The sequence below is a fragment of the Salarias fasciatus genome, unplaced genomic scaffold (genome assembly GCF_902148845.1).
Source record: "Salarias fasciatus unplaced genomic scaffold, fSalaFa1.1, whole genome shotgun sequence".
Classification (NCBI taxonomy): domain Eukaryota; kingdom Metazoa; phylum Chordata; class Actinopteri; order Blenniiformes; family Blenniidae; genus Salarias; species Salarias fasciatus.
Window position 1 is genome coordinate 146,356 of NW_021941383.1, and position 22,632 is coordinate 168,987.

General features: G+C 50.4%; 1 protein-coding gene across 1 annotated transcript in view; it reads right to left on the reverse strand.

Moving 5' to 3' along the window:
• Nucleotides 1–8,601: 8,601 nt before the first annotated feature.
• LOC115385384 (arf-GAP with SH3 domain, ANK repeat and PH domain-containing protein 2-like) overlaps nt 8,602–22,632 on the reverse strand; it is a 14,481-nt gene continuing 450 nt past the window's right edge. The window contains exons 2-9 of the mRNA XM_030087364.1: nt 18,770–18,877; nt 18,433–18,694; nt 17,323–17,427; nt 17,038–17,215; nt 16,553–16,608; nt 12,154–12,206; nt 8,879–8,995; nt 8,602–8,782 (exon numbers count right to left, since the gene is read on the reverse strand). Of these exons, the coding sequence (XP_029943224.1) occupies nt 8,708–8,782; nt 8,879–8,995; nt 12,154–12,206; nt 16,553–16,608; nt 17,038–17,215; nt 17,323–17,427; nt 18,433–18,694; nt 18,770–18,877 (954 nt within the window). The 3' untranslated portion in view covers nt 8,602–8,707. The remainder of the gene's footprint in view (nt 8,783–8,878; nt 8,996–12,153; nt 12,207–16,552; nt 16,609–17,037; nt 17,216–17,322; nt 17,428–18,432; nt 18,695–18,769; nt 18,878–22,632) is intronic.

The window sequence follows — 22,632 nt, forward strand, 5'->3', positions numbered from 1 at the left end:
TGGACAGTTATTTACATCATTGATGCAGTTTGGACCCCTTGAGGTTCTTATTTGTTGCTTATTGTTTCTTATTTTGAGAAAGAGAATATATTTTTTATTCAATACTGTAGCAATATCTTTTCATTTTATATCTCGTGAAATGTTATCTGTTGTGAGTTTTTTAGTTTATAATAGTTGTATAATAAAAAGTTGTTTTATGAGGGACCATATTGTCTTCAGCATTTTTTTTTTTCACTAAATGATCTTTGAAAAAAGGGGGTCGTGTTATAATCGGAGTCGTCTTATATTCGGACCAATACGGTATGATGGTGATAGTGATCATGCAAATATGACCCCTGACCCCTGAGAAGGCCAGAAGCAGGCCAGAGAGTACCCCCCCCACCGCCCCCAGCGCTCCGGCCACGCCCCCCGAGATCCAGGGCATTCCCCCCCCCCCACCACCCCCCGACCCACCCCCCCGCCCCAACCCAACACTCACACTGACACACACACGCACGTGCACACGCACACACAACCACTCATTCCTAAACCAAATACACTCACATTCTGACACGCGCACACACACACACACACACACACACACACACACACACACACACACACAGTCCACCCTAACCCAAACACACTCACATTCCCACGTCGTCCCACCGTCGTGTCCTGTGGGAGACCCCCCCCCCCCCCCCCCCCCCCCGGAGGCGAGGGAGCACCGAGCCCCACATCCAGGCCGTCCAGAAGGTGTATGATGTTGAGAGACCCGAAACACCCAATGACCCCGGGAAACACCACCGGGGACGAGTCCCGGTGCATCCATGAGGTGTTTCTTCGAATAAAGAGTCTCATCATGAAACAACAGAAGATTTTTTTTTCTTAATTTTAACTGTGAAACTGTGGTAAGGTTAACGTCAGACTGTCCGTAAGCGCAAACTGGAAGAAGAAGATGGGCCGTGAACCTGTGACCTTTAGAACCAGAGGCCATAGCTCTACCGACAGAGCCAAACCAGAACACCGCCAGCGGTAGGGCCATCGATGGCTGAAAGTGTAAAAAAAGAATAATTTAAAAAAAAAAAAATTTCGCTTTATTTTGGAGGTAAGGCTATAATAAAACCACGAAAGAGTGAAAATTTGAAAAAAAAAATTTTTTAGCTTTATTTTGGAGGTAAGTCCATGAAAGAGTAAAAATTGAAAAAAAAAAAGGTTCATTTTTACTTTATTTTGGCGGTGAGGCCACGCCCAGTGAGGTACAGTGAGGTCACTGCAGGTGTAATGACGCCGGTACTTCAGCTCATTAGTGACGTGAAGAACGTCGCCACACAGCGTGAACTTCAGCAATGCTACATATTTTTCATCTTTCATTCTCACAATCATTATTGAGCTTTTTGCGGCGTTGTATTTGATGTCATTTTCGATGCCATATTGAGAACAAATATTCAGTAGCTCCTGAAGTCCCGCGCCGTATGGACAAAACACCACCAGGTCACCTGCGTACAGGTGGTTCCCCACAGAGCCTCCGACAGCACAGCCAGCATTACAATGGTTTAGCCATATAGACAAATCCTTCATGTACATATTGAACAGCAGAGGGGATAAAATCCAGCCTTGTCGGACCCCATTGCTGACCCTGAATGTGTCGGACATGGACTCCCCCCATTTCAGCGGCATGGTCTGCTTGGAGTACCAGGATGTGAGGATTCTAATGAGGTAGCCTGGAACACCTCTATTAGACAGCTTTCTAAATAGTTTCTCATGATTAACTCGATCAAACGCTTTAGAGGCATCAAGGAAACATAAAAACATCGTGGACCCCTGTAAATGATATTTATCCAGCATTTCCTTCAGGGTGAAAATACAGGTGTCAGTACTACGCTCAATCTTGAAACCAAACTGTTTGGCTGCATGGTGCAGAAAGGGTGCAGGCCGATTCAAGACGACTCCTTCAAGCACTTTTGAAATGGCGCTGGCCAGGGCCATGGGCCGAGAGCTCTCCATGCAGCTGAGTTTCTTTGCTTTGTCTTTTATCACAGGAACAAGTCAAACAGAGAGCAGTGACTCAGGCAACGCGCCATGTATCATGAACCCAGTGAAACAAATGGACAAAAGAGGACACCGTTCTCAGCTGGCAAAGCTGAGATGTTCTGATGTGACTTTATCAAGACCACATGACTTATTGTGCTTCAGTCTGGAGACAGCTCAAACCCTTCTTGAGGAGTTACGATAACTCCCACATCCGATTCGAAGGCCTCACCAGCAACTAAGCTACTCTGTATACAATTAAACAGTTTAAAATAATAGTTCTTCCAAAGAAGACAAATATCATCAGAGCCAAATGAACCATCAATGTTAGTCGGAAGTGAGGCTCTGCGGTTGTTAAGCTTTCTTATCTCTTTCCAGAAATCACAATAATTATTGTTTTGCAGTTTGTGCGCCAATGATTCAGATCTTATACGATTTCCATTTCTTGTGATATATCTCAGAGCATATTTAAATTTGGCATTAGCTCGTTCTTTCCTGTCAAACAAAGGGCCGTTTCTGAGTTTACCACCCTCAACCCACGCCTTAAACGCACTCCGGGCTTCTGCATGAACTTCATCTACATAGACATTCCACCCGGGTTCACTGTAGTGAGTGCTTTCACTGTGATGACAGAGTGGCCTGCTAGATGTAATAAGGGCATTTACAACTTCATTGTACAGCAAATTGAGCTTCAGACAATGTTCTTGATTTGTGCAGTTGATGTCACGGCACAGAATTACATCTTTAGGCAACATAATTTTATCTAGGTGCAAATGTGTCCTCTGGCAAGAGGCATGTATATCCTCACTTGTTAGATTAGAGCAGTTTATGTTTTCAGCATTATCAAATAAACTAAACTAAACTAAACTAAACTAAACTAAACTATACTAACTAAATACTAGTTTAAACAGTTAAGTATCCACAAAGCTGCCCTAGGAGCTAGGATGCTTTGGGAAGTACGGTGCACTGAGCCCTGTCCTCTAATGTCTGAATGTTCTTCCCTTTAGTCCCTTCATTGCTTTTCCCCTGCTGTCCCCCCCTTCGAGGGGGAGTCTTCTCCAGTTTCAGTTGCTGACTCCACTATTACGAGGGCCTACGAACAAGCTCCGTCCGGACCGGGAGGACACTCCTGTCGGTCCTGCCCGTGGACTGGCTTCGGTTCTACTGCTGGGATCCGCGGTTCTTGTGCTGGACCGTCCAACGGACTGTCCTCAACATTGTCCCAGGCTTTACTTCTTATTGTCTCATGCTAGCTGTTGCCAAAGCTGTCCGTCCCTGGGAGAGGGATCCCTCCATACTGTGGTTCTCCCCAGATCTCTTCTTCTCCCACTGGGTTTCTGGAGGTTTTTCTTGCTGGATGTGAGGGTCTAAGGCGGTGGTTGCTTCGTTCTGTCTCGTTACTAGGGATGTGCGATACCACTTTCTTTCAGACCGATACCGAGTACGAGTACTTCATCTTCAGTACTCACCGATACCGATACTTGCATACCGATACTTTATACACATAAAATTTAAAATAATGCAATGACAGATTATTTTTGAAAATGAATTTTATGTCTAATAAAAAGTTCAGCCCAGCCACGATGTTTCAGTCCAAAACAACAGTCTGAAAAATAAAACAAACAGCTCTGAGTTTACACTTGTTTAAATGAAACTAAGTGCAAGATGAAACAATTTCTCTGAATTTTAAGTTTTTTTAAAAATGAACTGACCTACAAGACGTAAACAAACAACTCTAAGTTCTACACTTTTTAAAATGAACTTATTTTAACGGTTTTTAAATGAAATTAAGTGCAAGATAAAACAGTTTTCCACTTTACATAAACTAAGGTTTTTAAATGTACTAATTTTAATGATTTTTTTTATGAACTAACGTCAGAGACAGAACAGCCCCTGAGTTTAAAGAGCTGCTGGTGTTCTCTGTGCTGCTCTCGGATCTCTGCTCTTCAGTTTCTCGGTCTTCTGCAGAGTTTGCCGTCGAGTTGCTGCCGGAGTTTTCTTTCTTCCAGCACAACAGCGTCAGACTCTCGTCCACAAGCTTCGCCCTGAGGTGTTTCAACAAATTACTAGTGGTAAATGAACAACATCGCGCACCTCCTTTAGCAATTTTAGCATAGCAGAGTTAGCATTCTGCAAAGCTCGGCTCGTTTTCACTGATATAACAGAATTTCCACACCGGCGGTTCTGGTGAGACGAGCAGCCGTTCTGGATTCATCCTGTTGTCTCTGCTCTGGATGAGACTCATGGAGAATCAACCCGCTGCAGTGTAGCCCTGCTGTCAGCTCCAGAGAGGAGCTTCTTCCTCTTTCATGTCTGTCGGCAGCTTGCTTCCCATTTGGCTGCACTACCGCCACCTGCTGGTGAGGAGGGCTCACTACGCCTGGGGGTTTCTTGCCGTGAGTATCGGCGGCTGGCATCGGGAGCCTTCACGAGTACCCGATACTTTAAAATAAGGCCAGTATCGGCCCGATACCGATACCTGGTATCGGTACTCGCACATCCCTACTCGTTACTGTGAATCTGACATATTAACATTATGCTTATTCACTGTTTTTATTTTTACCAACCAATGTAACATCCTGAAGCCTCTGAGGCAGCTGCTGTTGTGATGCTGGCTGTACAAAAATACATTGATTGATTGATTGATTGAAATACATTGACAGGACTTAATTTTGGAATGTTGTCCAGGTTACACTTGAGCGTTAAAGGCATATGGTCAGATGTGGCCAAATCATACATAATCTGCATTTCAGCAGTCAAGGAGTGGGCGTCAGCAGTGCATGTACAGCGGTCAAGCCAAGATGTAGAATGCCAAGCATCACTTACATCAGTATAGCTTTCTTTAGGCAATAGGACTGGACGAGACAATATGAGGCTATTTTCATCACAAAAATGTTTCAAATGCAGACCAAACAATGATTTATCACCAGCAATGTCAGCATTCATATCCCCAACGATACAGATACATGTGCAGTTACTATCCTGGATAAAAGCCAGAAGAATTGCAAGTCTGTTTATATATTCATCCTCATTTTGAGTACACTCATACGGAGTATAAACGTTCAGTATCAAAAACTTGCCACCATTGTGGAGGATTTCCAGGCCAACAGTCCAATCAGTCCCGGTCTCACCACTTTCACCATATTGTCATATTTCTTATGCCACAAGACAGCAACTCCACCAGGCATTCTGCCTTTGACGTGCTTGGCGTTCAAATCTCTCCAGCTCCGTGAAAAGCCTCATGTATATAATCTAATCTTTCGAGGTCCTGCTTGCACACACAGGATATCGCACCCTTCCAGGACCTCATCCACAATGACACGGCGCGCTCGCTCCGCTTCAGTTTGTCCTGCATGCAAACCGCGCACATTATTTGAGACAAGAGAAAGAGGCCATCCAGTGTTTGAAGCTGGTGTCCGGAGTTTCCGTTCGTTTCCAACGTATGAATCATTTTAACAGAGCTTCAGTGTGTCAGTCTGGTTCACACTACAATATAACATCAGCATAAAGCAAGATAAACATTTATTTATGAGCCCCGCCTTCGTCTCATAGACCCCCATGTTATCCGAAAAAGCGCCGGTCAGCTTCAGCCAATAGACTTCGAGCTTCCGCCTTGTCCTGCTGTCAGTCAGCTGGAGCAGCCAGAGAGCACGTCGCTCGCCCAGCAGAGGAGAGTTAGCTACAGCAGATATATCCACCGTCTGCTGAACGTCCAGCGGAAACAGCTCAACATGGAGGATGCTGCAGGACTGGAGGCTCTCATTTTCACCCCACGGATAATAGCCTGCACAATTAAAGGGGCGTGGCTTGGTCGCTCATGAAAGCAGAGGGAGGCGGAGCCTCCAGGCGTTGGATTAAAAAAAACTCTCTCTTTCAAAACTCCGGACAGGAGCTCTGAGCGTTGGGATCATGAGCGCTTGCTTCGCTGACTGCCCCAGGCGCAGAACTCGGTGGACTGCTGCATCCAGTCTCTCCCAGCTTTATTTGAGCTAAGCTACTATTAGCTCTTGGTTTGCGAGCCTCGTAATATCGCCGGACAAAAGTTCCCTCTGGCCAGAGTTGGGCATCATATAGTTGAGCTACTTCATGGCACTCTGCTGTTACGCGAAATGAAGAAAATGGGTTACTGGCAGACTGTTTTCTTACGAGTCTCCATCTTGGCCAGTTTCTCTGACAGGTAAGCGCTCAGAGTGTCGGCGTCTATTCAGGAGAAAGTCTAGTGGCAAATACACTCAGCAGTTTAGTTTTGGTCACTGGGATGTTGCTTGAGGACCAACCACTCCCGTTTTTCTTCGCTGTTCCTCTTTGGTGGGGTTTGGAGGGCGGAGCTGTGCCGCGTCACGGCTGCAGTTCCCGCCTCTTCAGCACCGTGCTCCACGCCGGTGACCGGGCTCCACGCCGGTGACCGGGCTCCACGCCGATGACCGGGCTCCACGCCGATGACCGGGCTCCACGCCGGTGACCGTGCTCCACGCCGGTGACCGGGCTCCACGCCGATGACCGGGCTCCACGCCGGTGACCGTGCTCCACGCCGGTGACCGGGCTCCACGCCGGTGACCGGGCTCCACGCCGGTGACCGGGCTCCACGCCGGTGACCGGGCTGCGGGCTTCGTGAGCGCATCCTGTCCTCTGCAAGTCAGCCGCAACTGCCGTACCCCCCTTCTGCAGGTGGCACTGAGGCAGCTACTCCCCAGGCTTGTCCGGCGTCTCGGGGCGCTTGGACTGGAGACGCAGCCTCTCCGCCGCCGTCACGCGGAGCTCCATGGCCGCCGCGGACGTCCTCGCACTCTCATTCTCACGAGTTCCAAAGTCGTCCTCAGGCAGGACACTTCCCGACTCAACTGTTGGACTCTGCTGAATAACGCAGACGCGTCCACATGGTCCAGTCCTATCGGAGGGAGTCCATCCAGATCGTGAGACAAATGTGGGAATGTTACGGCCACACTCATTCAGCACTTTATACGTTTATACTGTTCACATCCTTCTGAGGGCCTTGCTGCTTTACGCACCGTATTGTTGTTGGGCACATTTCAAATAGCGCTCGCTTGGACGCTTCAGTCCATTCCGAAGAAAAATTGTTTGAGACCAATGAAGCAATTTCGTCCGCTGGCAGTGTTCTGATTTTAACAACCATGAAGTTCATCAACTCATCTTCAATAATCACTCTGCCGTCAATAGTTTTGTACACAGAAATCTCATCCAGCTGCTCCCGCACGCACAGCCACCCCCGCAGCCACTTGTCTCATTAGTCTGCCGGCTGGCGTTAGCGTCTGGCCGAGGCTCCGCCCGAAGCTTCCAGCGAGCCGGGAGTCTGTGCTCCGGGCCACTCGGCGCTCGCTGAACTGCTAGAAATGGCCCCGTGCATTCGTTCTTGTTCGCTTCCCTGACACCGACTTCATCCCCGAGGCGCGGCGGAGTCCGTCAGCTCGCCGATCAGCTGCTCAGCGTCTTCACAACGTCTCCAGGAAATCCAAAGAAAGGGTCCAGTCAGGCAGATCAGAGGACAGCCGGCAGTATTTTAACTTAGCAATGCTCAGTTCCACGCCAGGACAAAAACCTTTCCTTCTAACTGCGCCTTCCAGTGCCCAAAGATCTACATCAACATGGCTCCTGAAAGAATTGATTGTTCCCTGTAATATAATATGTAATATATATAATAGATTTATTTGTGTAATACTGCAATCTTATCTTATCTCTTATCTTAAATCACGTGAAATGTCATCTCTGTTGTGAGTTTTTGAGTTTAGAATAATTGTACAATAAAAAGTTCTTTAACGAGGGACCTCATTGTCTTCAACATGTTTTTATTTTCACAAAATGATATTTGAAAAAAAGGACTCGTCTTATAATCAGAGTCGTTTTATATTCGGGCCGATACGGTGATGCCGTCAGTGGGTAAAAATTGGAAAAAATTAGATTTTTATTTTTTACGCTTTATTGTGGAGGGAAGGCTGAAGTCCCTCAGTGAGTGAAAATAAAAAAAAAATAACCACATTAACCACGCCCCTCCCCACAGCTGACATTAACCACGCCCCTCCCCACAGCTGACATTAACCACGCCCCCAGCTGACGTTAACCACGCCCCTCCCCACAGCTGACGTTAACCACGCCCAGCTGACTTTAACCACGCCCACAGCTGACATTAACCACTCCCCTCCCCACAGCTGACATTAACCACGCCCAGCTGACTTTAACCACGCCCCAGCTGACTTTAACCACGCCTACAGCTGACGTTAACCACGCCCCTCCCCACAGCTGACGTTAACCACGCCCAGCTGACTTTAACCACGCCCCAGCTGACTTTAACCACGCCTACAGCTGACATTAACCACGCCCCTCCCCACAGCTGACTTTAACCACGCCCACAGCTGACTTTAACCACGCCCCAGCTGACTTTAACCACGCCTACAGCTGACATTAACCACGCCCCTCCCCACAGCTGACTTTAACCACGCCCCCAGCTGACTTTAACCACGCCCCCAGCTGACTTTAACCACGCCCCTCCACAATATTTTGAATCAACCACAGAACATAAAGTTGTTTTTCTCGGATCGTTTTATTAGAAGAACGTTTTCTCTCTGTGTGTGTGTGTGTGTGTGTGTGTGTGTGTGTGTGAGATTGTATGTTTCTCTTTGTGTGTGTGTGTGTGTGTGTGTGTGTGATTGTGTGTTACTCTGTGTGTGTGTGTGTGGTCTGGTCACTCTGAGATGAAGTGGACGAAGGTGACAGGAAACACTCCCCGTCTGTCCGGCTGAGATTCGATGTGTCCAATCTGAGACAGAGACAGAGACATCAGCACTTCAGAGAGAGTGTGTGTGTGTGTGTGTGTGTGTGTGTGTGTGTGTGTGTGTGTGTGTGTCCCACTCACCCACCACTCGCTGTCCTCCTCCCCGTCCACCACGATCACGTCCCCCTCACTGAACGTCAACTCGTCCACGTTGTCAGCGAGACAGTCGTACAGAGCCTTCACCCTGCGGGGCTTCAGCTGCTGGGGACGGGGACAGACGGGGACAGACGGGGACAGACGGGGACAGACGGGGACGGGGACAGGCGAGGATGGGGACAGACAGGGACAGACGGGGTTGGGGACAGACAGGGACAGGGACTGTTTATGGTTGGACTGTTGTTTGTCTTGTTGGGGAGGGGAATTGAGAACCGGTTCTTGAGTAGAACCGGTTCCTCGTGACTCGATTCCAAGGAACTGTCTCCCTGACGGTTCTGCTCATCGGTTCAGTAACGGTCCGGATATGAAGAGCGTCCTCCGACCCGCTGGTCGCTCAGAAACGCCGCCGCTGCATTTTAAAGGGTTAAATTAAGAGAAACGGCCGACAGGTGTAGAAACAGCGGATCCACGTCAGGTGGATCCACGTCAGGTGGATCCACGTCAGGTGGATCCACATCAGGTGGATCACCGCTACGGCTCTGGACTGCAGACCTGCACAGTGTGTGTGTGTGTGTGTGTGTGTGTGTGTGTGTGTGTGTGTGTGTGTGGCTGAAGACCATCGGTGAGTGAAAATTTAAAGAAAAATTGTTTTCATTTTTTTAAATAATTTTGCTTTATTTTGCAGGTAAGGTTAGAAGACCATCGAGAGAAAACTGAAGTCCGACCATCGGTGAGTGAAAATTGGAAAAAAATTAGTTTTGATTTTTTCACTTTATTTTGAAGGGATGCAGCAGTCGGCCTGTCGCTTCCAGGCGGTCTGTCCACCAGGCTTAAAGAGGCCACGGGCGGAAAACAGAAAACTGAAGATTGGTAACATAGAGCAGCGTGTAATCCTACTCAAAATCACTCCTCACGAAAAAATTATCTCCTCTGAGACCGTTTGTTGTACAGACATTAGAGTCACGCGACGTGATAGAGGAGAAGTTTCTCGACAAAATTTGTGAACAACTTTGTCAAAAGTCTCACAGTGTGGATTTTATTAGCGCTCAAAGTTGGAAGTCTGAAATCCTGCCTTGCTCCGGCCCTCATCCATTATAATGGGGAAAAAAATGAAAAAAGTCACCTTTTTAAGCACCTCGAAAAACTGGCGACTGCGGCTAAACCGTGACTCCTATCAACAAACAGAGCACACGTAAAGCCTCACCAGGTTCTCCCAAACAAGATGATGTCACATAAGTGGGGAAGATAGCATGTTAAATGTACGTTTTCACAGGTATGAAAAGGTGTGCGCTCTGCATTTTTTTTGCTCTCAGTTATAATGGAGCCGGATGGGGAAAAATCTCGCGCTTCTCACAAGCTGAGGCCTCGATGGTCCAAACTAAAAGTCTGACTGCTCTGAAAGCCTCACCAACTGAAAGACAACTAAATTTCCGATCAAACGTGATATTTTTTGTTCAGTTTTGCCAAACAGGAAAGGAACAAGGAGCAGTTGTTTCCCAAATAGAAACTTTTATTTTCTCCTCTCTCCACTCTAACTGGCATGACCATATATGGGCATACATTGCAGTTACACAGCTGACAGCAGCTGTCAATCAAACTCTGACACTGATTGCCTTCATTAAGTGACTGTCAAAAGCAGATGGGAGAAGCTAACAGCTCCATGTTAGTGGATTATAGATGCTAACAGCTCCATGTTAGTGGATGGGAGATGCTAACAGCTACATGTTAGTGGATGGGAGAAGCTAACAGCTCCATGTTAGTGGATGACTGATGCTAACAGCTCCATGTTAGTGGATGACTGATGCTAACAGCTCCATGTTAGTGGATGACTGATGCTAACAGCTCCATGTTAGTGGATGGACATCTCAGTCGTGAGCCGGCGGGGAGGCTCGGTCCCGACCAATGCCGCTTGCAGCTTTAATTATTATTTTCAATTTTCACTCATCAATGGTCTTATTAAAGCTACGATACGAAATAAAGTGTAAAAAATCAAAAAATGAAAACATTTTTTTTTTTAATTTTCACTCACCGTGGACCCACTACAGCCTTACCTCTAAAATAAAGTGAAAAAAGAGTTTTTTTTTCAATGTTTCCTCACCGATGGTCTTTTGTTTCGTGACATGCAGATTAGTTCTTCTGTTCAGGATGAAGACATGAAAGTGTTCATGTAAACACTGCTGCTGTTCACTCCTTCACACCGTGACAGTCGATCAGGAACCGCATCGAAGAGCAGAACCGACACAGGCGCTGCACTCTGAACAGCTGCATCTACAACTGCTGCTTCTGTGGTGTTGTTGTTGTGTTGTTGTTGTTGGTGTTGTGTTGTTGTTGTGTTGTTAGTGTTGTTGGTTGTGCTATTTGTGGTGTTGGTCGTGTTGTTTTTTGTTGTGTTGTTTGTATTGTTGGTTGCGTTGTTTTTGTTGTTTGTGTTGTTGTTGTTTGTGTTGTTGGTTGTGTTGTTTGTGTTGTTTGTGTTGCTGGTTGTGTTGTTTGTGTTGTTGTGGTGTTGGTTGTGTTGTTGTTGTTGTTTTTGTTCTTGTTGTGTTGTTTGTGTTGTTTGTGTTTTTGTGTTTGTGTTTTCTGTGTTTGTGTTGTTGGTTGTGTTGTTTGTGGTGTTGGTTGTGTTGTGTTGTTTGTGTTGTTGTTGTGTTGTTTGTGTTGTTGTTTGTGTTGGTTGTGTTGTTGTTTGTGTTCTTGATGTGTTGGCTGTGTTGTTGTGCTGTTTGTGTTGTTGGTTGTGTTGTTGTTGTGTTGTTTGTGTTGTTGGTTGTGTTGTGTTGTTGTTTGTGTTGGTTGTGTTGTTGTTTGTGTTCTTGTTGTGTTGGTTGTGTTGCTGGTTGTGTTGTTGTGGTGTTGGTTGTATTGTTGTGATGTTTGTGTTGTTGGTTGTTTTGTTTGTGCTGTTGGTTGTGGTGTTGGTTGTGTTGTTTTCGTAGTGTGTTGTTTGTGTTGTTATTGTTGTTGTTTGTGTTGGTTGTGGTGTTGGTTGTGTTGTTTTCGTAGTGTTGTGTTGTTTGTGTTGTTATTGTTGTTGTTTGTGTTGGTTGTGGTGTTGGTTGTGTTGTTGTTGTTGTTGTTGTTGTGTTGTTTGTGTTGCTGGTTGTGTTGTTTGTGTTGTTGGTTGTGTTGTTGTGTTGTTTGTGTTGTTGGTTGTGTTGTTTGGGGTGTTGGTTGTGTTGTTGTGTTGTTTGTGTTGTTGGTTGTGTTGTTGTTGTGATGTTTGTGTTGTTGGTTGTGTTGCTGTGTTGTGTGTCACTCACAGAGAACGTGGTTCTGGGTTTTGGTGTTGGAGGACTGCCAGGAGACACAACACCTAAAGAGAAGAAACAACAAGAAAACAGTCAAGCCGGGTTTACACCTGCACCACTTTTTGCCACGATGTCGTCGTGGCAAAGCGTGTCGATCTGGAGTCACCAACCGGCAGGCTCCCGCACCGTTCACCACCAGTTCACGACTAGTTCACCACCAGTTCACCACCAGTTCACCACTAGTTCACCACCAGTTCACCACTAGTTCACCACCAGTTCACCACTAGTTCACCACCAGTTCACCACTAGTTCACCACCAGTTCACCACCAGTTCACCACCAGTTCACCACCAGTTCACGACTAGTTCACCACCAGTTCACCAGTAGTTCACCACTAGTTCACCACCAGTTCACCACTAGTTCACCACCAGTTCACCACTAGTTCACCACCAGTTCACCACTAGTTCACCACCAGTTCACCACCAGTTCACCACCAGTTCACCACCAGTTCACGACTAGTTCACCACCAGTTCACCAGTAGTTCACCACCAGTTCACCACCAGTTCACCAGTAGTTCACCACCAGTTCACTACCAGTTTACCACCAGTTCACCACTAGTTCACCACCAGTTCACCACCAGTTCACCACTAGTTCACCACCAGTTCACCACCAGTTCACCACTAGTTCGCCACCAGTTCACCACTAGTTCCCGACTAGTTCACCACCAGTTCACCACCAGTTCACCACTAGTTCACCACCAGTTCACCACTAGTTCACCACCAGTTCACCACCAGTTCACCACTAGTTCGCCACCAGTTCACCACTAGTTCCCGACTAGTTCACCACTAGTTCACCACCAGTTCACCACTAGTTCACCACCAGTTCACCACCAGTTCACCACTAGTTCGCCACCAGTTCACCACTAGTTCCCGACTAGTTCACCACTAGTTCACCACTAGTTCACCACCAGTTCACCACTAGTTCCCGACTAGTTCACCACCAGTTCACCACTAGTTCACCACCAGTTCACCACCAGTTCACCACCAGTTCACCACCAGTTCACGAATGCGCCCGTCAGTGTCGCAAATTGGCACGACGCATTCACGCAGAGTTTGCTCATAGTTTACGAGCTTTCCGCATTGGCACAACATGGTTGCGCGTGCAATTCCGCAGGTCATATACGAGTGAAAAGAGGGCTTCCCCAGCCCCGGGTCGTTGTTGATTTGCTGTGGAACAGACACCATGCTGAGCCAGAGACGCCGTCACTGCCTGTTCTGCAGCTGCTCTGTGTGAAGAGCAGCAGAACAGGCGCTGACGGACGGCTGACATCAGAAAGTTTCTTTTTTAAATTTTTTTTCCCCTTGTCCTGTTCAGCAGCTGGGCGTGCAATATTGTCTGACTGTAGCCTTTTGCTATCTGAACAGATTTTAATGTGAGCAGCAGGACGAGACTGAGTCTCCTCCTGCTGCTGCCTTTATTTAAAACTGGCGTCTGGCATGGCTGAGGACAGGACCGGGACGGAGACACTCAGAGAGCGAGAGACAGAAAGAGAGAGAGATAAAGAGACGGAGAACGGGGGGGGGGGGGGGGGGCACAACCTATGTACACATTCACGATGCAAAACAGTGTTGTCGACGCACCACACATAACCAAGAATCATCATCACCAACAATCGTCATCACCAACAACAATCTAGACAACACCAAAACAGAGCCGACAACCAACGCAAAAACTGACAGAACCAGACATACATGTATATATAATTTTTTTTTATCTCCCCCTGACGAACCATATTAGTGAACAGACCAGACCACAAAAATAAAAAGAGGTGTAGCGAAGGAAGGAAATGCAAAGACACCACAAACCATTTTTTTTTTCTTTGTGAGAATAGAGCTAGCAGTAACTAGTAGTAACTAGTAGTAACTAGTAGTAACTAGTAATAAACTCGGGGCGTGCAACAAGAGAAGGCTACTACAGATCACCATTATTCTAACCACCACAAGAAGACAAGGTAACCCAGTATGTGAAGAGTGATTAAAGATCAGCGTGATCATGTGAATATGATGGTGACAGTGATGGTGATAGTGATCATGCATATATGACCTCTGACACCTGAGAAGGCCAGAAGCAGGCCAGAGAGGCCCTCAGAGCCCAGACAGCCGGCGGACATCACAGAGCCCGGATCCAAGCCGCCCCCCCAGGCAGACGCCCACGCTCCGGTCCAGAAACGGGGCAGAGGAAAGCCCCGGCCGGGGACCCCGGCAGCCCCTAACCCTCGTCTCGTGAGTGTTGATGGAGTATATGTTGTTTGTGATTAAAATTTGAGGGTCAGTAACCACACCGTGCCGCGAGTGAGGCCAAACGAGCAGTCTCATCCACCTGAACAGCCCCCCCCCCGACACGGCGCGCCAAGACCCCCCGACGTGTGTGTTTGTATGTATTTGGTCATGTTAGATGACTAAGTGCAATTAAGACTGAGAGGCGAGCCACTGAAGCGTGCAGTGATTGGGGCCACTTAGACGGCCCCCTCCACCCCCCCTCCACCGTCCACCCCCCCCCCCCCTCCACCCTCCACCACACCCTACCTGATAAGCCCGCCTCCCAAAGCCCTACGTGTGTGCATGAGAGCGGGGGGAGAGGGGGGTCCGGGGATGCCACAGCACCCCCGTCACCCAGGAGCCCCCGGATGGAGGACAGGGCCAGGAGTGCCCCCCCCCCCCCCAGGACCAGGGCGGACAGCGACCATAGCCAGAGAGCCACCGACCCAAGAAGCACACACCCATCATGCATCAGGAGGAGATAAGGTGAGGACAGACAGGGGGCAGCAGAAGGACCCAGACCCAGGGCCCACCGCCCCCAGACCCACCGGGGCCCCCCCCACAGGACACCACACTCTCTCATACATAGCTCCAATCGCCCACACATATACACACACACGTACAGACATACATACATACATATCCAGATACACACCCACACACTCACATACACATACATACATACCCACTCATACAAAAACATATATACATACTCACACATACACACCCACACACATATACACATGCACGTACACGCACACCCACCCCCCCCCCCTATCTACCCCCCCCATCCACCCCCCCCCCCCCCCCCCCCCCCCCCCACCCCCACCCCCCCGATGACCTGGATTCCGGGGCAGCAACCAGACCCCAGGGAATGCACCGACCCAGGCCGCGGCAGCACGCCCGAGCCGACCGGCCCCCCCAGCCAGGCCGACCCCCTCACCCCAATGGAAGGGAACAGCCCCCAGGCACCAGGGCCCAGGGCCCCCAGCCACACCCGCCCCAGGACACCCCGGCTACCCGGACATGAACCGGACATCAGTAAGTTTCAATGACAGGTTAAAGGCGCTACACTTGATGCTGCAACGACAGTGTGTGGAAAATCCCCCTGACGGGGCCCTTTTCCGGGTCCTCGCCGGTGACCACGACCGGCAGCATCCTCCCGCATCGCCCCGACGCGTTCACGAGGCGTTCACGGACAGTTGGGCATAGTTCACAGCCCGGTCACAATATTTTGTCGTGACCAAAATTTTGAACATTTCAAAATTCTCGTCCCAAAATGGCACGCAGTCACGGCGCACGCTTCACGCCACGTCACGCCACGCCACGCCACGCCACGTCACGCCACGTCACGCCACGCCAAGTCACGTCACGCCACGTCACGCCACGCCACGCCACGCCACGTCACGCCACGCCACGCCACGCCACGCCACGCCACGTCACGCCACGTCACGTCACGCCACGCCACGTCACGCCACGTCATTCCACGCCAAGTCACGTCACGCCACGTCACGCCACGCCACGCCACGCCACGTCACGCCACGCCACGCCACGCCACGCCACGTCACGCCACGTCACGTCACGCCACGCCACGTCACGCCACGTCACGCCACGCCAAGTCACGTCACGCCACGCCACGCCACGCCACGCCACGCCACGCCACGCCACGTCACGCCACGCCACGCCACGCCACGTCACGCCACGCCACGCCACGCCACGCCACGTCACGCCACGTCACGTCACACCACGCCACGTCACGCCACGTCACGCCAAGTCACGTCACGTCACGCCACGTCACGCCACGCCACGCCACGCCACGTCACGTCACGCCACGCCACGTCACGCCACGTCACGCCACGCCACGCCACGCCACTGTACAAGTGGTTTGCGACTTGATTCGTGGCCATGCGTTCCACAGAATTGTTCAAGAGTAAACCTGGCTTCAGACTGCCAGAGAGAGAGAGAGAGAGAGAGAGAGAGAGAGAGAGAGAGAGAGAGAGAGAGAGAGAGAGAGAGAGAGAGAGAGTGTGTGTGTGTGTGTGTGTGTGTGTGTGTGTGTGTGTGTGTGTGTGTGTGTGTGTGTGTGTGTATTACCTGCTTTGTCCACAGACGGTGTCCTCACTGGGGGTCTTTGAGGACGTTTCACGGACCTGATCAGGAGGAACAATCAGACCAGATCAGACCGGATCAGACAACATCAGACCAGATCAGACCAGATCAGACCGGATCAGACCAGATCAGACAAGACCAGATCAGACCGGATCAGACAAGACCAGATCAGACCGGATCAGACAAGACCAGATCAGACCGGATCAGACAACATCAGACCAGATCAGACCGGATCAGACCAGATCAGACCAGATCAGACCAGACCGGATCAGACCAGATCAGTCCAGATCAGACCAGACCAGACCAGATCAGATCAGACCGGATCAGACCGGATCAGTCCAGATCAGACCCAAATAATGTGAACAAACTACGGGACTCGAACCGCTGCCCATGGCAGCAGGACAGGACGTCCCTGCTGTCCCACTGAGCCACAGCAGGACCTGGTCCCGCCGGGCCAGTCCAGTACTCACCCAGACGGAGACGTGGGTCCGGGCGGCGGAGGGAGGGGCGGGGCTTTGTAGTGGGGGGGCGGAGGAATGGGCGGGGAAGGAAGGGGGGCGGTCTTGGCCGTCCCGGTCCTGGTGTCCATCATGCTGGACCTCCTGCTGCCTGGAGGCGGAGCCAGAGGAGGGGGAGGAGCCGGGAGAACTGGAGGAGGAGCAGAGACCATGAGAGACCAGCTGAGACCAGCTGACACCATGAGAGACCAGCTGAGACCAGCTGAGAGGGACTGGACAGGACCAGGACAGACCTACCGTACATGGAGGAATTCCTCTCGGGGGTCTGGGGGTTCGGCGGGTCCGACGAGGACCGCTGTCGTCCGACTGACTCCATGGCAGCTGGTTTAGAGAGACCTGGTCCTGTTGGTCCAGAACCACAATCAGAAATCAAAGCCAGGACCAGAATTCAATCAGAACCACAACAGGAACCGGACTAAGACATCAGAATCTCTTCCAGGAGTCCAGGACCAGGAGGAGATTCCAATCCAGACTAGAACCACAACCTGAACAGGACCAGAATGAGACCCGGAACAAAACTGAACCAGAACCAGTCCCGAACCAAACCGGGTGAAAAACAGAACCGGAACAAGAATCTGGTCCAGTTTGTTCCACCAGATTCAGAATTAAGATCTAGATCCAGACTGGATCCAGGTTTTCAGGTCCCTTCACGTTCCGCATCAGGCCAGACAAGAGAAAACCCAAGACCACGAGACCCGGGGCAGGACAAAACCTCGAGAGGGACCAGAGAGGACACGGGGTCCTAGAGGGACCAGAAAGGACATGGGGTCCTAGAGGGACCAGAGAGGACACGGGGTCCTAGAGGGACCAGAGAGGACACGGGGTCCTAGAGGGACCAGAGAGGACACGGGGTCCTAGAGGGACCAGAGAGGACACGGGGTCCTAGAGGGACCAGAGAGGACACGGGGTCCTAGAGGGACCAGAAAGGACACGGGGTCCTAGAGGGACCAGAAAGGACACGGGGTCCTAGAGGGACCAGAGAGGACACGGGGTCCTAGAGGGACCAGAGAGGACACGGGGTCCTAGAGGGACCAGAAAGGACACAGAGTCCTAGAGGGACCAGAAAGGACACAGAGTCCTAGAGGGACCAGAAAGGACACGGGGTCCTAGAGGGACCAGAAAGGACACAGAGTCCTAGAGGGACCAGAAAGGACACAGAGTCCTAGAGGGACCAGAAAGGACACAGAGTCCTAGAGGGTCTCTTTCTGGTCCCTCTAGGACTCGGGGTTCTTGAGGGAGCAGAAGTTCTTCCTCTGGTTTCACGAGGATTTGAAGTGGACCAGAACCAGAATGAAGATCCAGCTGAAGTGGACCAGAGTCCCATCTGGACCCAGAACCAGAACCGACCTTTTGCTGGTGGTCTTGCAGGCAGAGGCGGCGCGGGACCTGGGCTTGAACCCAGTCCTGGTCCCGGCAGCATGGTGGTTCCGTAGGTCTCGTTGGTCATCATGGTTCCCGGTCCCGGTCTCTGCCTGTCCCGGGCCAGGCAGGCGGCGTCCCGGGCCAGCGCCGCCATGCTGGGCCCGGACCCGGGCCCAGACCCGGACCCGGACCCGGCGCCGGGCAGGAAGCAGCTGACCGGGCGCTCGTCCCGCCGGGTCGGGATCGGCTGGGGAAAGACCACAACGCGAAGTGGGTCCACGGCGTCGATACCGGAACCGGGTCCACGGGCCGAGACACACACCTTGTCCTCCATCTCGTCCTCGCTCTCGTCCAGGTCCTGGTTCTGGAGGCGCCACTCGTACTCCACGTGCACGTGCACGTTGAACCGGCCCGCCTGGGCCTGGGTCAGCTGCAGCAAAGGGGGGCGGAGGAAGTCCACATCAGACCAGGATCAGGATCAGACCAGGAGTCCAGATGACCACAAAAAGAAGTTGTGTTGTGTAGCGTTGTGTTGTGTTGTGTAGTGTTGTGTTGTGTAGCGTTGTGCAGCGTTGTGCAGCGTTGTGTAGCGTTGTGTTGTGTTGTGTAGCGTTGTGTAGCGTTGTGTTGTGTTGTGTAGCGTTGTGTAGCGTTGTGTTGTGTTGTGTAGCGTTGTGTTGTGTTGTGTTGTGCAGTGTAGCGTTGTGTAGTGCTGTGTAGCGTTGTGCAGCGTTGTGTGGTGTTGTGTAGCGATGTGTTGTGTAGCATTGTGCAGCGTTCTGCAGCATTGTGTAGCGTTGTGTAGCGTTGTGTTGTGTTGTGTTGTGTTGTGCAGCGTTGTGTAGCGTTGTTTAGCGTTGTGTTGTGTTGTGCAGCGTTGTGCAGCGTTGTGTGGCGTTGTGTAGCGTTGTGCAGCGTTGTGTAGCGTTGTGCAGCGTTGTGCAGCGTTGTGCAGCGTTGTGCAGCGTTGTGTAGTGTTGTGTAGCGTTGTGCAGCATTGTGCAGCGTTGTGTTGTGTTGTGTAGCGTTGTGTAGTGTTGTGTAGCGTTGTGTTGTGCAGCGTTGTGTTGTGTTGTGCAGCGTTGTGTAGTGTTGTGTAGCGTTGTGTAGCGTTGTGTAGTGTTGTGTAGCGTTGTGTAGCGTTGTGTAGCGTTGTGTTGTGTTGTGCAGCGTTGTGTAGCGTTGTGTAGCGTTGTGTTGTGTTGTGTAGCGTTGTGCAGCGTTGTGTAGCGTTGTGTAGCGTTGTGTAGTGTTGTGTAGCGTTGTGTAGCGTTGTGTAGTGTTGTGTAGCGTTGTGTAGTGTTGTGTTGTGTTGTGTAGCGTTGTGTAGCGTTGTGTAGCGTTGTGTAGTGTTGTGTAGCGTTGTGTAGCGTTGTGTAGCGTTGTGTTGTGTTGTGCAGCGTTGTGTAGCGTTGTGTAGCGTTGTGTTGTGTTGTGTAGCATTGTGCAGCGTTGTGCAGCGTTGTGTAGCGTTGTGTAGCGTTGTGTTGTGTTGTGCAGCGTTGTGTAGCGTTGTGTTGTGTTGTGTAGCGTTGTGTTGCGTTGTGCAGCGTTGTGTAGCGTTGTGTTGTGTAGCGTTGTGTAGCGTTGTGCAGCGTTGTGCAGCGTTGTGTAGCGTTGTGTAGTTTTGTGTTGTGCAGCGTTGTGTAGCGTTGTGCAGCGTTGTGTAGCGTTGTGTAGCGTTGCGTAGCGTTGTGTAGCGTTGTGTTGTGTTGTGCAGCGTTGTGTAGCGTTGTGTTGTGTTGTGCAGCGTTGTGTAGCGTTGTGTTGTGTTGTGCAGCGTTGTGTAGCGTTGTGCAGCGTTGTGTAGCGTTGTGCAGCGTTGTGTAGCGTTGTGTAGCGTTGTGTAGCGTTGTGTTGTGTTGTGCAGCGTTGTGTAGCGTTGTGTTGTGTAGCGTTGTGTTGTGTTGTGCAGCGTTGTGTAGCGTTGTGTTGTGTTGTGCAGCGTTGTGTAGCGTTGTGTAGCGTTGTGTTGTGTTGTGTAGCATTGTGCAGCGTTGTGCAGCGTTGTGTAGCGTTGTGTAGCGTTGTGTTGCGTTGTGTAGCGTTGTGTAGCGTTGTGTTGTGTTGTGTAGCGTTGTGTTGCGCAGCGTTGTGTAGCGTTGTGTAGCGTTGTGTTGTGTAGCGTTGTGTAGCGTTGTGCAGCGTTGTGCAGCGTTGTGTAGCGTTGTGTAGTTTTGTGTTGTGCAGCGTTGTGTAGCGTTGTGCAGCGTTGTGTAGCGTTGTGCAGCGTTGTGTTGCGTTGTGCAGCGTTGTGTAGCGTTGTGTAGTTTTGCGTTGTGCAGCGTTGTGTAGCGTTGTGTAGTTTTGTGTTGTGTAGCGTTGCGTAGCGTTGTGTAGTTTTGTGTTGTGCAGCGTTGTGCAGCGTTGTGCAGGGTTGTGTTGTGTTGTGTAGCGTTGTGTAGCGTTGCGTAGCGTTGTGCAGGGTTGTGTTGTGTTGTGTAGCGTTGTGTAGCGTTGTGCAGCGTTGTGTAGTGTTGTGTAGCGTTGTGTAGTGTTGTGCAGCGTTGTGTAGCGTTGTGCAGCGTTGTGCAGCGTTGTGTAGCGTTGTGCAGCGTTGTGTAGCGTTGTGCAGCGTTGTGTAGCATTGTGCAGTGTTGTGTAGCGTTGTGTAGCGTTGTGTTGCGTTGTGTAGCGTTGTGTTGTGCAGCGTTGTGTAGTGTTGTGTAGTGTTGTGTAGCGTTGTGCAGCGTTGTGTAGCGTTGTGCAGTGTTGTGTAGCGTTGTGCAGCGTTGTGCAGCGTTGTGTAGTGTTGTGTAGCGTTGTGTAGTGTTGTGTAGCGTTGTGTTGTGCAGCGTTGTGTAGTGTTGTGTAGCGTTGTGTAGCGTTGTGTAGTGTTGTGTAGCGTTGTGTAGTGTTGTGCAGCGTTGTGTAGCGTTGTGTAGTGTTGTGTAGCGTTGTGTTGTGTTGTGTAGCGTTGTGTAGTGTTGTGTAGCGTTGTGTTGTGTTGTGCAGCGTTGTGTAGTGTTGTGTTGTGTTGTGTAGCGTTGTGTTGTGCAGCGTTGTGTAGTGTTGTGTAGCGTTGTGTAGCGTTGTGTAGTGTTGTGTAGCGTTGTGTAGTGTTGTGCAGCGTTGTGTAGCGTTGTGTAGTGTTGTGTAGCGTTGTGTTGTGTTGTGTAGCGTTGTGTAGTGTTGTGTAGCGTTGTGTTGTGTTGTGCAGCGTTGTGTAGTGTTGTGTTGTGTTGTGTAGCGTTGTGTAGCGTTGTGCAGCGTTGTGCAGCGTTGTGTAGCGTTGTGTTGTGTTGTGCAACATTGTGTAGCCTTGTGTTGTGTTGTGTAGCGTTGTGTTGCATTGTGCAGCGTTGTGTAGCGTTGTGTTGTGTAGCGTTGTGTAGCGTTGTGCAGCGTTGTGCAGCGTTGTGTAGCGTTGTGTAGTGTTGTGTTGTGTAGCGTTGTGTAGTTTTGTGTTGTGCAGCGTTGTGTAGCGTTGTGTAGCGTTGCGTAGCGTTGTGTTGTGTTGTGCAGCGTTGTGTAGCGTTGTGTTGTGTTGTGCAGCGTTGTGTAGCGTTGTGCAGCGTTGTGTAGCGTTGTGCAGCGTTGTGTAGCGTTGTGTAGCGTTGTGTAGCGTTGTGTTGTGTTGTGCAGCGTTGTGTAGCGTTGTGTAGCATTGTGTAGCGTTGTGTTGTGTTGTGCAGCGTTGTGTAGCGTTGTGTTGTGTTGTGCAGCGTTGTGTAGCGTTGTGTAGCGTTGTGTTGTGTTGTGTAGCATTGTGCAGCGTTGTGCAGCGTTGTATAGCGTTGTGTAGCGTTGTGTTGCGTTGTGTAGCGTTGTGTAGCGTTGTGTTGTGTTGTGTAGCGTTGTGTTGCGCAGCGTTGTGTAGCGTTGTGTAGCGTTGTGTTGTGTAGCGTTGTGTAGCGTTGTGCAGCGTTGTGCAGCGTTGTGTAGCGTTGTGTAGTTTTGTGTTGTGCAGCGTTGTGTAGCGTTGTGCAGCGTTGTGTAGCGTTGTGCAGCGTTGTGTTGCGTTGTGCAGCGTTGTGTAGCGTTGTGTAGTTTTGCGTTGTGCAGCGTTGTGTAGCGTTGTGTAGTTTTGTGTTGTGTAGCGTTGCGTAGCGTTGTGTAGTTTTGTGTTGTGCAGCGTTGTGCAGCGTTGTGCAGGGTTGTGTTGTGTTGTGTAGCGTTGTGTAGCGTTGCGTAGCGTTGTGCAGGGTTGTGTTGTGTTTGTGTAGCGTTGTGTTGCGTTGTGGC